The following is a 12,768-nucleotide window of genomic DNA, read 5'->3' as shown; positions in this document are numbered from 1 at the left end:
CGTGCGCTCTCCCCGGGCTGCGCCTCGGCCCCGCCGCCCCGGCCCCGCTCCCGCACTCGCCGCCGGCAGCGCCTGAATCTCCCGCCGCGCCGCCGCTTCCGCTTCCGGTCCCGCGCGGCCCCCGGGGCAGCTCCGCTTCCGGCGCGCCGCGCGCGCACGTGGGGCGGAGCGGGGCCGGGGCCGGGACCGGCACCGGAGCGGCGGCGGGGCCGGCGGAGCGCGATGGGCGAGTTCGAGGTGCACCGGGTGCGGTTCTTCGGGCTGGTACCGGCGGGCGTGCGCTGCCTCGCCTGCCACCCCCGCGGGCCCCGCCTGGCCCTGGCCCGCACCGACGGCGCCGTCGAGGTGTACAACTTCGCCGCCAACTACTTCCAGGAGAAGGTAAGGGGTCGTGCCGGGCCTGTACTGAGCCCTACCGGGCTTTATCGAGCTTGTACCGGGCAGGGTACTTGGTCATTCCGGTGGGCACCGAGTCTATAGTGGGCCTGTACCGAGCCTAGCCGGGCCGTACTGAGCCGGGACCAGGCTTTCCTCGGCCCTCCGGATCCGTACCGAGCCTGTACTGGGCCCGTGTCGAGCCTCACTGAGGCTGTACAAGGCTTTATCTGGCCCCGCTGATCCGTGCCGGGTGGTGCCGGTCCGTGCCGTGGTGTCACCCGGTCCCTGCGCAGGTGATCCCCGGGCACGAGTTGCGGTCGGTGGAGTCGCTGTGCTGGGCGGTCGGGGACCGGCTGTTCGGGGCCGGGCTCAGCGGGGAGATCACCGAGTACGACCTGTCCGGGCTGAGCGCCGCTCGCGGTGTCGATGGCGGCGGGGGACCCATCTGGAGCATGGCGGCCAATGGCACCGGCACGCAGCTGGCGGTGAGTCCCGCCGGGAGCGGCTCCGGGGCCGGCGGCGGAGGGAGAGGGTCCCGCTGTGCCCCGCGCTGATCCCGATCCCCGCAGATCGGCTGCGAGGACGGCTCTGTTAAAATCTTCCAAGTTGCTCCTGGGGGGATCCAGTTTGAGCGGAACCTGGACAGGCGGAAAGGTGGGTCCTGGCTGCAGCACCATCCTTCTGTCCCTCTGGGTGTCCCGGTGACCGAGGGGCTGCGAGCTCACAGGCTCTCACACGGAGCTTCCCTCCCCAGGCCGTGTCCTGTGCCTGTCCTGGCACCCCTCGGACACTCACATCGTGGCTGGCTCCATCGACTTCTTCCGTGTGATTGATGTCACTTCAGGTACCACCTGTCCCTGGAGCAGCCCCATCCCATCCCATCCCATCCCATCCCATCCCATCCCATCCCATCCCATCCCATCCCATCCCATCCCATCCCCCCTGGGACCGCTGGCTCCAACGTGCACTGGGGGAGCCCCTGGCCACCCCCAACCTTCTCCCATTCCAGGCCAGACGGTGCAGAGGATCATGGTGAACCACCACGTGGAGAAGGCCAAGTGTGAGTGCGTGGTGTGGGCCATCGCCCTCCTCTCCAGTGGCACCGTGGTCAGTGCTGACTCCTTTGGGAGGGTGCAGTTCTGGGACTGGGAGCAGGGCACGCTGGCAGAGTCCCACGCTGTCAGCACCTCGGCTGTGCTCTCGCTGGCCGTGTCAGAGGTGGGTGACACCCCCAGGTTCCCCCCTGGTTGACAGGGAGCAGGAGCTGCTGTGCTCTGCACCTCCCTGCAGTGCCCTCCTGTTGTTCTTCGTCTGCTCCCACAACCTCATCCTGTTTTCCTCCACAGAAGGAGGACAGCATCGTCGTGGGCACCTCGACCGGGGCCACCTACCAGCTGCAGCTGCTGCCAGTGAATCTGGGTGGGCAGGAGAAACGCTGGGTGCGGACAAAGCCCTTCCAGTTCCACAGCCACGACGTGCGGGCCGTGGCACACAGCCCCACCGCCCTCATCTCCGGGGGTAGGACTGCCAGTGGCACTGGGCCTGGGCTGGATCTCCCCTCCCAGTACCAGCCCAGCTGACCTATGCTTGGCTTCCAGGCCTGGATGCCCAGCTGGTGATCCGCCCACTGATGGAGAAGATACAGAAGAAGGGCTACGATGCAGCGCTCCGAAAATTCACCTTCCCCCACGTGAGTGACGCATGGACTGGGGTTTTGGAGCTGCTGGGGCTAGCAGGACTGGTTCTCCCTGCCCCTCCAGGTGTCCTCATTGCCCTGCTAGGGTTCCTTCCCTGTCCCTGGGTCCCTCCTCTGCTCTGTTGTGTCCCCTTTTCTGCTACATCTGGAGGCTCCTGCCAAGGAGCAGTGGAAGTTGTCAAGCTGGTATTGCTGGTCCTGCTGAGTCTCCATCTCCAGGCTCCCATCCCACGGGACCTGATTTCCCTGCTCTCCCCCGCTGCGGAGTCTGCAGCACCCCAGGGCATTCCGGCAGTGCCCCAGCCCGTTGTGCCAGGCTGTGGATCCATGACATCCTGCCCGTTTTTCCACACAGCGACGCCTCGTCTCCTGTGCCAGGAAAGCCCGACTGCTCCTCTTCCAGTTCTCCCAGTACCTGGAGCTCTGGAGACTTGGCTCCACTGAGGAGACTGGTGAGTCACAGTTGTAGCTCTCTGGTGTCAGCTCCCTGGCAGAGCCCATGCTGCCAGCGGGATTTTGGGGATTGAGCTGTCCTGGGCTTCAGGGAAGGGTCTGGGCACTCCCGCAGGATCCCCAGCTGCTCACAGAGCCCTGTGTGGTTTTCGCACTACCGCTGATGGTCTGTGTGGTTTCTTTCCCAGGAAAGGATGGTGAGGTCCTTTCCTTGTGCCGGATGCCCGAGCACCTCGTGCAGCTCAAGAGCAAGGTAGGGCTGAGGGGACTGGGGTGCCCCTGGGGCACCCGAGGGGTGTGTGCTGGGCTCTGGGGGTCCCTCGGGGCCCCTCTCAGTCCTGTGGCATTCCCAGGGCCCGGAGCACATCTACTGCAGCTGCGTCTCACCCTGTGGCACCTGGGTTGGCTACTCCACGGCCTCCCGCTTCCAGCTGTACCGCGTGCACTGTGACGGGGACAGCGTCAGCCTCAGGAAGGTCAGAGGGGTGGGGGGCTGTGGGGTCCTGGGGGCTGGCGTGGCCAGTGTCACTCGTGGGGAGTGTGGGTGACAGTGGGATGGCTGCCAGGGCTGCGTTCTCCCCACTCCCAGGTCCCCAAAGTGCCCAAGCTGCTGCCTCCAGCCTACCAGCTCCAGTTCTCCGCCGACTCCAGCAGCCTCTTTGTTGCCTCCGCTAGAGGATCTGTCCATGTCTTCCAGCTGCTGGAGCCAGGGGGCTGCAAACACCTGCACACACTGCGGCCACCCTCAGGTGGGAGCTGGGGTGGTTCTGGGGGTTCCTGAGCCCGTCGTCTCCCTCCCCTGTCCCCCTTTTCCTGCCCTGAGGGGTGTGTGAGTCTCTCTTGGGGGTGTTTGTGCCCTCATGGCTTGGCAGTGGACAAGTGGGGGTATGTGGGGCTGAGTGTCCCGGGGGTTTGGGGCTCCCAGCACCCCTCTCAGCCCGAGGGTCTCTGCAGGCTGCTCTGAGGCTGTTTACCTGCTGGCACCGAGCGCAGATGGGCACTGGCTGGCAGCTGTCAGTGGCGACTGGGCCATCCACATCTACAACCTGAAATGCTTCAAGGTGGGCCTGGGAGTGACCCCCCAGCCTTAGGGGACATGGGATGGGGGGGGGGGGGGCTCAGCAGGCAGGGTCCTCCTGGGAACCATCACTGTGTCCCCAGAGCAGGGCTGGGGTGGGTGTGTGGGAAAGGGGGTCAGAGGCAGTCCCTGAGGTTTTGCTCAGGGGTGGGTGTGTGGGAGAGGTGTCAGCAGTGCACTGTCCTCTCCTGCAGCATCACTGCATGGTGCCCATCTACAACTGCGCCGTATCGGCCCTTGCCATCCACCCCAGCACCAACAACCTCGTCATTGCCTACTCAGACCAGCAGGTAGGAGCTCTCCTGGTCGAGCTCCCTCCCCTGTGCTTGACTCCTTGCCTTCAGAGCTTTTTGGCTTGGCTTGGGTAGCTGGCTGGAGCTGCTGGCACGGGAGTGCTGCTAGGAGCAGACACCCCTGAGCTGCCCGTGTCCCTGCTGTCCTGCTCAGCTGTTGGAGTTCTGCATCCCTGAGAAGCAGTACACGAGCTGGAGCCGTGCCGTGCAGACCCGGGGGCTGCACCGTGCCTGGCTGGAGCGGGACTCGCCCATCACACACATCACCTTCAACCCCAAGAACCCCTCACACATCCTGCTCCACGACACCTACCTGCTCTGCGTCCTTGATAAGTCCCTGGTGAGTCCATGGGAGGGCTGGGGGTGCTTGAGGGGTGTTCCTATGGCAGCGCTGACCTGGGCTGTGCCTGTTCTCACAGCCCCTGCCTGATGACAACACCCTCCTGATGAACCAGAGCACCCTGAAACAGCTCCCAGAGACGGCCAGGAAGCGGCAGCTCCATGCCTTCAAGATCTGCAAGAAGTTCCAGGTGGGTGATGGTGTCAGGGAGCAGGGTCAGGGAGGTGCTCAGGCTCTGGAGAAGGACTTTGAACGAGGGTATGGACAGGATGAGGGAGAATGGCTTCCCACTGCCAGAGGGCAGGATTAGATGGGATAGTGGGATGGAATTGTTCCCTGTCGGGGTGGGGAGGCCCTGGCACAGGGCGCCCAGAGCAGCTGTGGCTGCCCCATCCCTGGAAATGTCCACGGCCAGGTTGGACAGGGCTTGGAGCAACCTGAGATAGTGGAAGGTGTCCCTGCCCATGTCAGGGGGTGGAACAAGATCCCTTTAAGGTCTCTTCCACCCCAAACCATTCCATGATTCCCATCTCCTGCCTTGCAGCCACTGCTCTTCATGGATCTGCTGGACGAGAACTGCCTGGTTGTGGTGGAACGGCCCATCATGGACTTCAAAACCCAGCTGCCTCTGCCTGTCCAACAGAAGAAATTTGGCACCTGAGAGCAGAGGAAACCACTCCAACCTCGGGAACTGTTTCTGTGCTGCCTTCCTGGGGCACTGTAAGAATTTTCTTAAGGTGCTGTAGGAATAAAACCTCACTGTTCTGTACATGCCTAGGCTCAGGGCTCCTCGTTTTTGTGTGTGACTCCCTGTTGTCACACCATTATGTCATCATGATCTTCATATCCTTCCAGTTCTCCTCCCTAGCGCTGCGGGGACAAGGTGACACACCAAATTCCATCCCTTTTTCTTTCACAGTGTGTAATCCCAGTGTTGATTTCTCTCTCCCCAGAGCCTGCATGGGTCTGTGGGTGCTGCCAGGGGCCTGGAAGCCTCATTGCCTAAGGACGAGGGTGTTGCATGTGGCAAGTCACTCCCCCAGGATGGAGAGAGAGGAATCGGGGATCCCCGGAAAATAAGAGAAAAATAAAGCGCAGCTCGTGAATTAAATCGCAGCGCGCGAAATAAATCTCGGCGCCAGACATGGCGCGCGGGGGTGGGGACTTCCTAACCCCGCCCTCCGGTTCGACCAATCACAGCAGAGGCGGCTTAGCCACAAACTCTCTGATTGGCTGCACCGGAGAAGAGGGCGGGGCTGCCCCCCCGTGCCCCAGAGCCTACCGCAGCGCGCCATGCGGGCGGGGGCGTGGCCACGAGCCGCGCCCTCTCACAGGTCACGCCCCTTCCCGGTGACCGGCGGCGGCGGCGGCGGCGGCGGCATGGCCGTGTGGACCCGGGCTTGTAAAACGGGGCTGCTGGAGCTGCTCCTGCGGGAACGCTGGGTCCGCGTGTCGGCGGAACTGACCGGAGAAACGCTGAGCTTAACGGCGGAACCGGGAACCGGCGATCCGTCGGTGGTGAACGGCGTGGTGAACGGCAACGCGGAGGCGGCGGCACCCGGTGGCGTGAGGAGGGTGCGGGTGGTGAAAGCGGAGGCGGGAGGGCTCGGGATCAGCATTAAGGGAGGTCGGGAGAATCGGATGCCGGTGCTGATCTCACGGATCTTCCCGGGATTGGCGGCGGAAAGGAGCGGGGCGCTCCGTTTAGGCGACGCCATCCTCGCTGTTAACGGCGTCGATCTCCGCGATGCCACCCACGATCAAGCTGTGCAGGCGCTGAAGAGAGCCGGGAGGGAGGTCATCCTTGAAGGTAACGCCTAAAGCCCTTCCTCTCCCCCGGATCCCCGGTACGGGCCCCTGGTGCTGTCCTGTCCCCCGCCCTGGTGCTCCTCCGCCCGTGTGCTCCCACCACACCTCCCTGCCGCTTTCACCGGACTCCCGGCCCACTTTTTGGGTCCCTTTTCCGGGTGTGGGACGCCACTCCCCCCACCCCGGTCCTGGCGCACGTGTGTGTGTACCCCCAAAACCCCCAGCCCACGGTGGGCCCCCCAGGCACGGGGACAGTGACTGGAGTGTCCCCCCTTCCAGTCGGGCTGATCCATCTATGGCAGGATGGGGACCCCTCACAGCTGAGGACAAGGACAGACATCTCCACATTCCTCCAGGATGGACTTGGGTCTCTCAGAGACAGACCTGGGGTCCCCGGGGACAGACCTGGGGTCCCCCAGGATAGACTTGGTGTCCCCTGGCTGTGGCATCCCCCTGAACAGGTTGTCCCCTATGCTTGGTGACAGAATCCTCAGGCTAGCTGAGTGTCCCCAGGGAGGGCTCAGAATCTGCCCATGTCCCTGCGGGCTCAGCCTCCCCTCAGGCTCGGTGTCCCCATGGGCCCCGTGCCCACAGCACAGCTGGCTCGGGACTGGCCTGACGGAGCCACAGGCTCCTGCCCGACCTGTTCCCAGCAGCCTGACAAGCTCGGGCAGGATCTGCGCAGCCCAGCGGCGCGGCACGGGGCTCGTGCCACGGGGCACTGTGAGGACATGAGCGCCCTGTGGTGTGGGTCAGGGTGGGCCATACAGTGCTCTGGTGCCACACACACCGTCCTAGTGTCCTGGAATGTTCCTCTGTCCTCTGCTGCATGAGATTCCTCCGCGAACACAGTGCCCACTGGGCACAGGGTACAGGGACGGGTGCTGCTGCTTTGCCACGTGCTCCTGGCACGCTGCACTGGCGTGAGGGGACACGGCTGGGCTCCCCAGTGCGGGCACACCTGGCACGAGGTGCTTGGCCATGGCTGGGGCACTGTAGGGGCAGAAGTGAAGCAGCAGCATTGTGCTTGGTGCTTTGGTCAGGGCTGCTGAGTGAGAGTCCCCACGGGACCCTGCGCCAGATCCAGCACATCCTTCCTCCTGCTGCCTGGCCATTTGATCCTGTCCCGCAGCAGCTCCAGCCCCGTGGTGTGTTTGTCCCTCACTTCCACCACGGACACGGGCGCTATGGCAGATGCCTTTCCCTTTCCCTTTCCCTTTCCCTTTCCCTTTCCCTTTCCCTTTCCCTTTCCCTTTCCCTTTCCCTTTCCCCTTCTCACTGTGGCTAGTCCTATGGCTATGGTGGTACCATCTGGTGGTCAACTGGTATCAGCAGGCCCTGCAGAGGAACTGGTGGGGAACATTGGCCATGCCATCCAGCCCCATCCTTCCTCACCAGTCCTGGAGCTATGACCACCTTGGCAGGTGCCAGAGCTTCTCCCGGACTTTGTGCCGGTGGTTGAGGAGGAGCCATCAGCCCCACACCAGCATCTCCGTGGAGCTGGTGTCACCCATCCTGGAAGCTGGGTTTGGTCTCAGGGCCCACACCAAGCACCTCCCCCGGGCCCCCACAGGCCCCGTGTCTGCTGCCCTGGGGGAAGGGAGCCCTTCCGCCCCTGCGGGAAGCTGTGGGTGCGGTGCTGGTCATGGGCACTGCCTAGGGCATGGCTGGGCACAGGCTTTGGGAAACCTGGTCGGTGTTCCCTGCTGGGTGCAGGGGGCTCAGCCCCGGTGAGGCCGGTGTGCAGCCAGCATTGCTGTGCAGCCAGAGCAGCTGCTTTCCTGCGGCGGGACGGCCAGGGGTGCAGGCGACAGCTGGGTTTCCTCTGCGGTGAGCGCGTGGGTGGGGCGGTGGTGGCTGTGCCGGGGTGATGCTGGCTGTGCCAAGGCAGCAGTGGCAGTGCTGGTGCAGCTATGTGCAGGTCAGAAGCAGAAGGGGTAGTGTCAGGTGCCCCCACCCCAGTACCAGCCATGTGCCTGCTGGCACAAGGTGCTCCATGTCCTGCCTGCACCATGGATGGATCCCACTGAAAACTGGGAGCCAGTTCTGCTGCCCCCACCATGGGCAGACACAGTCCTGGGCATCCACCATTCCCAGTCGCCATGGAGCACCCACGCTCCTCTGGCAGAGCCCTGGCACAGCACTCAGTGCTGCTCACTGCCCAGCTCGGCCTCTCACCCTCCTGACCCCACCGGGGTCAGTGCCTGCACCACAGGGTTACAGCGCTGTGAGCTGGAGCCCCCATGGGCTGAGCTCCCTCCCAGTGCTGGAGGCAGCTGCCCACATCTGGCAAACATCTGCCGCGTGGCCCCGCAGCGGGAGCTGCCGGCCGTGCCGCTGCCCGCGGCGCTCCCTGTCCTGCCCGGCCCGGCAGCGGGATTAGGGGTGCGGGGACGGCGGTAATCCCGGGATCAGCGCGGCGGCAGCTAATATTAACTCCTGTGCTGCCCACAGCAAGGGCAAGCACCTCGTGGCAGCGCTGTGGCTCAGCAGGGCTGGTGGGAAGGGCTGGTGTCTCCTGCTCACTCCTCATCCCTGCTGTTCCATCCTTGCTCCCCCTTCCCCCTCGGCAGCTCTGCACTGAAGGATTGGCAGCAGCACAGCCTGGGCCCCACCACCAGTGTCGCTCCCCCGCCAGAGGGCCTGGCTGTGGCATTGTGCTGGCTCCAGGCTCCTTTCACCACTTGCTTCCCAGTGCAGTACATTCCCTATTTGCTGTTTTGGTTTGGTTTTCCCTTTGACTGCCCCATCTTTGTCCCCAGCGCGTCCCTCCCTTGGCCTTTGCTGCCGGGGCTTGGCGCGAGCTGGCTGAGCCGTGTCCGGGCGGGGGTCCAGGGCTGCTGTCAGAGGGGTGGTGCTGGGGTGGGACGGTCCTGGGGGAGCAGGAGCTGGAACTGGTGCCTCCTTCCTTCCTTCCCGGCCTGGAGAGGCGCGTGGAGCCGGGATGTCTTGGCTGCACACCCTCCTCCTCACCCTGTGCTGCCGTCGGGGCGTGAGCAGCAGTGCCGGCTCAGCATCGCCGGCAGTGCTGGAAACTTGGCGGGCACAGTTCTGGCTGCTCCGACAGCGGCAGGGCAGGATGGGACCGGGATGGGCTGCAGCCTGACCTCCCGCCCAGCACCATTGTCCTGCGGCGCCTTCCCCTTCCTACTCCCGCGCCGGCAGCGGGATGAGCTGCCAGCACCGTCCTTCACTCGGGACATCCCTGACCCGGACAGGGTGGGAACCCCCCAAGACCCTCCAAGCCTTGATGTGTGAGGGTCACGTCACCCTATCAGATAACTCTGGGGCACAGGGCTGTGGTGTGGGAGTGCAGGACCCTCCCCAGGCCTGACTGTGCCCCTGCTCCCCCCCAGTGAAGTTCATGCGGGAGGTCACCCCCTACATCAAGAAGCCATCGCTGGTGTCAGACCTGCCGTGGGAGGGGGCGGCCCCACAGTCCCCCAGCCTGAGTGGCAGCGAGGACTCGGGGTCCCCTCAGCATCAGGGCCCCCGTGACCGCAAGGTGATCCCCCTCAAGATGTGCTTCGCTGCCCGGAACCTCAGCATGCCCGACCTGGAGAACAGGTGAGGGCAGGGACTGCTGGTGGATGCCCGTGTAGGAGAGCCTGCTTCCCAAAGACCCCCAGGACAGGATTGGGTCCGCCCACCAGTGCCAGTGTGAGGGACCCTGCACCCCATGGACAGCTGGGCACAGCTGGGGGCTTCCCCTCACTGAGGCCATGACCCCCTGCTTCACCCACTGAGCTGGGGTAGAACACTCCAGAGGGTTTAGCCAGGGCTATGCCATATTCCCTCCCAGACCTCTGGCAGCCTCTCTGCCTTAAGATGAGAGCTAAAAGCCCTGGCAGGTGGAAATGCACAGTGCAAGCCCAGTGCAGCGAGTTTGCTGTGCTGGGCACAGGCAGGGGCTCACTGAGCTGGTGCTGATGTCCCACCCCATCCCCTCGCAGGCTGATCGAGCTGCACTCGCCGGACAGCCGGAACATGCTGGTGCTGCGGTGCCGGGACACGGCCACAGCCCACGCCTGGTTCAGTGCCCTGCATGCCAACATCACCGCGCTGCTGCCTCAGGTCCTGGCTGAGCTCAATGCCACCCTGGGCTCTGGCAGCCCCACGGCCGGTGGCCGGGAGGTGAAACACATTGCCTGGCTGGCCGAGCAGGTATGCACTGATGGGGTGTGCTGGGGTGCTCCCAGGGACAGTGGTGCCAACAGCATGTGCCGAGGATGCCACTGGGGCTGTGGATACAGCCAGAGAGCCCAGCTTGGGCACTGGCTCTGCTGCTCTCCCATCCAGCTGTTTCCCGGTGATGGCAGCATTTCCCATGCCCTCAGCCCCTTCTCCCACTGGAATTTTCCAGATGGAACCCCTCATCACACCCTCCCTATTCCATTAATCCACTGCCTGAGAGCTGCAGCCCATCCTGGCAGTGTGGAGAGCAGGACCCCTGCGGGCTGCTCCAAGCTTGGTTTCCCGGGATGGCAGTGCTGTGGATGCTTCCGGGCAATGAGGAACCCCTGGGTTGGGGTTCGTCTGACCGTGGGTCAGGGGTTGGGTTCCTGGGCTGTGGCGGGTGCCTGCAGCCCCTGGCACTCCTCACGGTGCCCCGGTGCCCGGCAGGCACGCCTGGACGGCGGGCGGCAGCAGTGGCGGCCGGTGCTCATGGCAGTGACAGAGAAGGACCTGCTGCTCTACGATGGGATGCCCTGGACCAGGGATGCCTGGGCCTCACCCTGCCATAGCTACCCACTGGTGACCACCAGGTGAGCTGGGGCTGGGCCCCCTCAGGGCAGGGAAGACACAGCAAAACGCTGGAGTGACACAGTGCCTGTACTGCCATCACACCCCTGACCCCTCATCCTTCTGCCCCCCCTCCAGGCTGGTCCACTCAGGCTCCGGGCGCCGCTCGCCCGCGCTGGGCTCGGAGCTGACGTTTGCCACGCGGACGGGCTCTCGCCAGGGCGTGGAGATGCACGTGTTCCGCGTGGAGACCCACCGGGACCTGTCTGCCTGGACGCGTGTCCTGGTGCAGGGCTGCCACGCCGCTGCTGAGCTCATCAAGGAGGTGACTGTGGGTGAGTGCTGTGGTGCTGGGACCCCCTGGCTCCCCCGTGCTCCCCTGCAGGGCTGACAGCAGCTGTGCCTGCAGGCTGCACGCTGGGTGGGCAGGAGGTCCAGCTCTCCATCCACTACGAGGGCGGGTTCACCATCTCCCGAGATGAGCCCGGCTCCAGCGTCCTCTTCCGCTACCCCTACGAGCGGCTGAAGACGTCTGCGGATGACGGCATCAGGACCCTCTACCTGGATTTTGGGGGCCCTGAGGGGGAGCTGGTGAGGAGGCTCACCCCCTGGTTTGGGGTCTCCCCTGCTTCCTCCTGCTTTTCCCCACCCCTGCAGCATCCCAGCTGCCCAGGCTCACTGGGTTTGGCTGGTCAGAACCCCCTGCCCTGCAGTCCCCAGTGTCTGCAGTGGGATGTGGGGGTGGCTGACACCCCTCTCCATCTCCCCCCCCAGGCGCTGGACCTGCACTCCTGCCCCAAGCCCATCGTCTTCGTCCTGCACACCTTCCTCTCGGCCAAAGTCACCCGCATGGGGTTGCTGGCATAGGTGCCCCAGCCCCCTTGCCCTGTCATGAACCAGCTCGGGGTCACAGAGGGCCCCCCAACCTCTCCTGCCCCATCGGTGCCTTGCTGGGGCTGGGATCGCTGCCCTGAGAGCCGCCTGAAATGTGGGGTGTGAGCCCCTCCTGCCCCACACCAGCGGTCCCAACGCCCCCAGTGCCCCGGGGGGTTCGGGGTACACACACCAGCTTTAATCCCCCCGGGGCTGAAGCCATCACTGATCTCACCGCCTGTGCCTTGGAGCGGGGCCAGCTCGGCCCCCCTGCCTCGGGGACCCCTGGTGCCCCCAGCTCACATCCAGGAGAGCCAGTGTCCCTCTGCCTTGGGCCTTCCCCAAAGAGGTCACATTGTCCCCACATGGGATAGGGCTGGGGCTGTGGGTCCTCCCATTGCTGCATGATGGGGTCTCCACACCCGGCTCAGGCTGGGGGACCATGTTTGTCTTACAGGGGGCAGTCAGGGGTACAAAGGGGGTGCTCTGGCCCAGGGTCCTGGTCCCTGGGGCTTGGCCTCCCCCCCATGCCCCACTGCCCCCCCAGCAGTGACCCCGAAATCTCCCAAAGGCTGAACAAACGCCGTGTCTCTGCCCAGGGCCGGGAGTGGGGCTGCGGGACCCCTCCCGGGGCTGTCCCTGTGCCCCTCCACCAGGGGTCTCCCGGGGCAGGACATGTAGATTGATGCACTTTTCGCTTTTTGTACTTTCCCTCCCCCTGGGGGCAGCTCCCACACCCTGGAGGTTGGGGGACCCAGGGACGACCACAGTGGGATGGGCCTCCAGGGCTCCCCCCTCCTGCCAGGACCTCAGAACCCCCCAGGCAAACTCCCACACGGTTCTCTGCTTCTGGGCAGCTGTGCTGGCCCGGGGTGCTTTGGGGTCCTGTGGGGTGCTGGCTCGGGGTGCTGCCCCCCCTCCTTCTATTTTTATATTCTTTGTAAATCGCTATTTATATCAGATTGCCTTTTCCAGGGGCTCCGGGTCTCACTGAGTCTGGTGTGGGGATGGTGGGAGGAAGGCGGGTCTCTGGAAGGAATGGCGGGGAATATCTGGGGCAGCTGGGGAGACTGAAGGAGTCCCTGGGTGATGGAGGGACTGGGGG

General features: G+C 64.7%; 2 protein-coding genes across 2 annotated transcripts; both read left to right on the top strand.

The window, feature by feature from the left end:
* Positions 1 to 222: 222 nt before the first annotated feature.
* UTP4 (UTP4 small subunit processome component) lies at positions 223 to 4,924 on the top strand. Its single transcript, XM_062500003.1, has 16 exons — positions 223 to 381; positions 672 to 863; positions 948 to 1,032; positions 1,133 to 1,222; positions 1,388 to 1,596; positions 1,725 to 1,896; positions 1,977 to 2,068; positions 2,430 to 2,526; positions 2,716 to 2,780; positions 2,881 to 3,003; positions 3,117 to 3,276; positions 3,482 to 3,588; positions 3,800 to 3,895; positions 4,053 to 4,238; positions 4,318 to 4,428; positions 4,783 to 4,924. The coding sequence occupies exons 1-16, from the start codon at positions 223 to 225 to the stop codon at positions 4,897 to 4,899; spliced, it is 2,061 nt and encodes a 686-aa protein (XP_062355987.1). The 3' UTR covers positions 4,900 to 4,924.
* Positions 4,925 to 5,531: 607 nt separating this feature from the next.
* Positions 5,532 to 11,657, top strand: SNTB2 (syntrophin beta 2). Its single transcript, XM_062500066.1, has 7 exons — positions 5,532 to 6,048; positions 9,404 to 9,614; positions 10,001 to 10,211; positions 10,671 to 10,813; positions 10,929 to 11,125; positions 11,200 to 11,381; positions 11,565 to 11,657. The coding sequence occupies exons 1-7, from the start codon at positions 5,532 to 5,534 to the stop codon at positions 11,655 to 11,657; spliced, it is 1,554 nt and encodes a 517-aa protein (XP_062356050.1).
* Positions 11,658 to 12,768: the final 1,111 nt, after the last annotated feature.

This window comes from Cinclus cinclus, chromosome 11, assembly GCF_963662255.1.
Source record: "Cinclus cinclus chromosome 11, bCinCin1.1, whole genome shotgun sequence".
Classification (NCBI taxonomy): domain Eukaryota; kingdom Metazoa; phylum Chordata; class Aves; order Passeriformes; family Cinclidae; genus Cinclus; species Cinclus cinclus.
The sequence above is the reverse complement of the archived record's forward strand: the minus strand, read 5'-3'. Positions and strand labels throughout refer to the sequence as shown.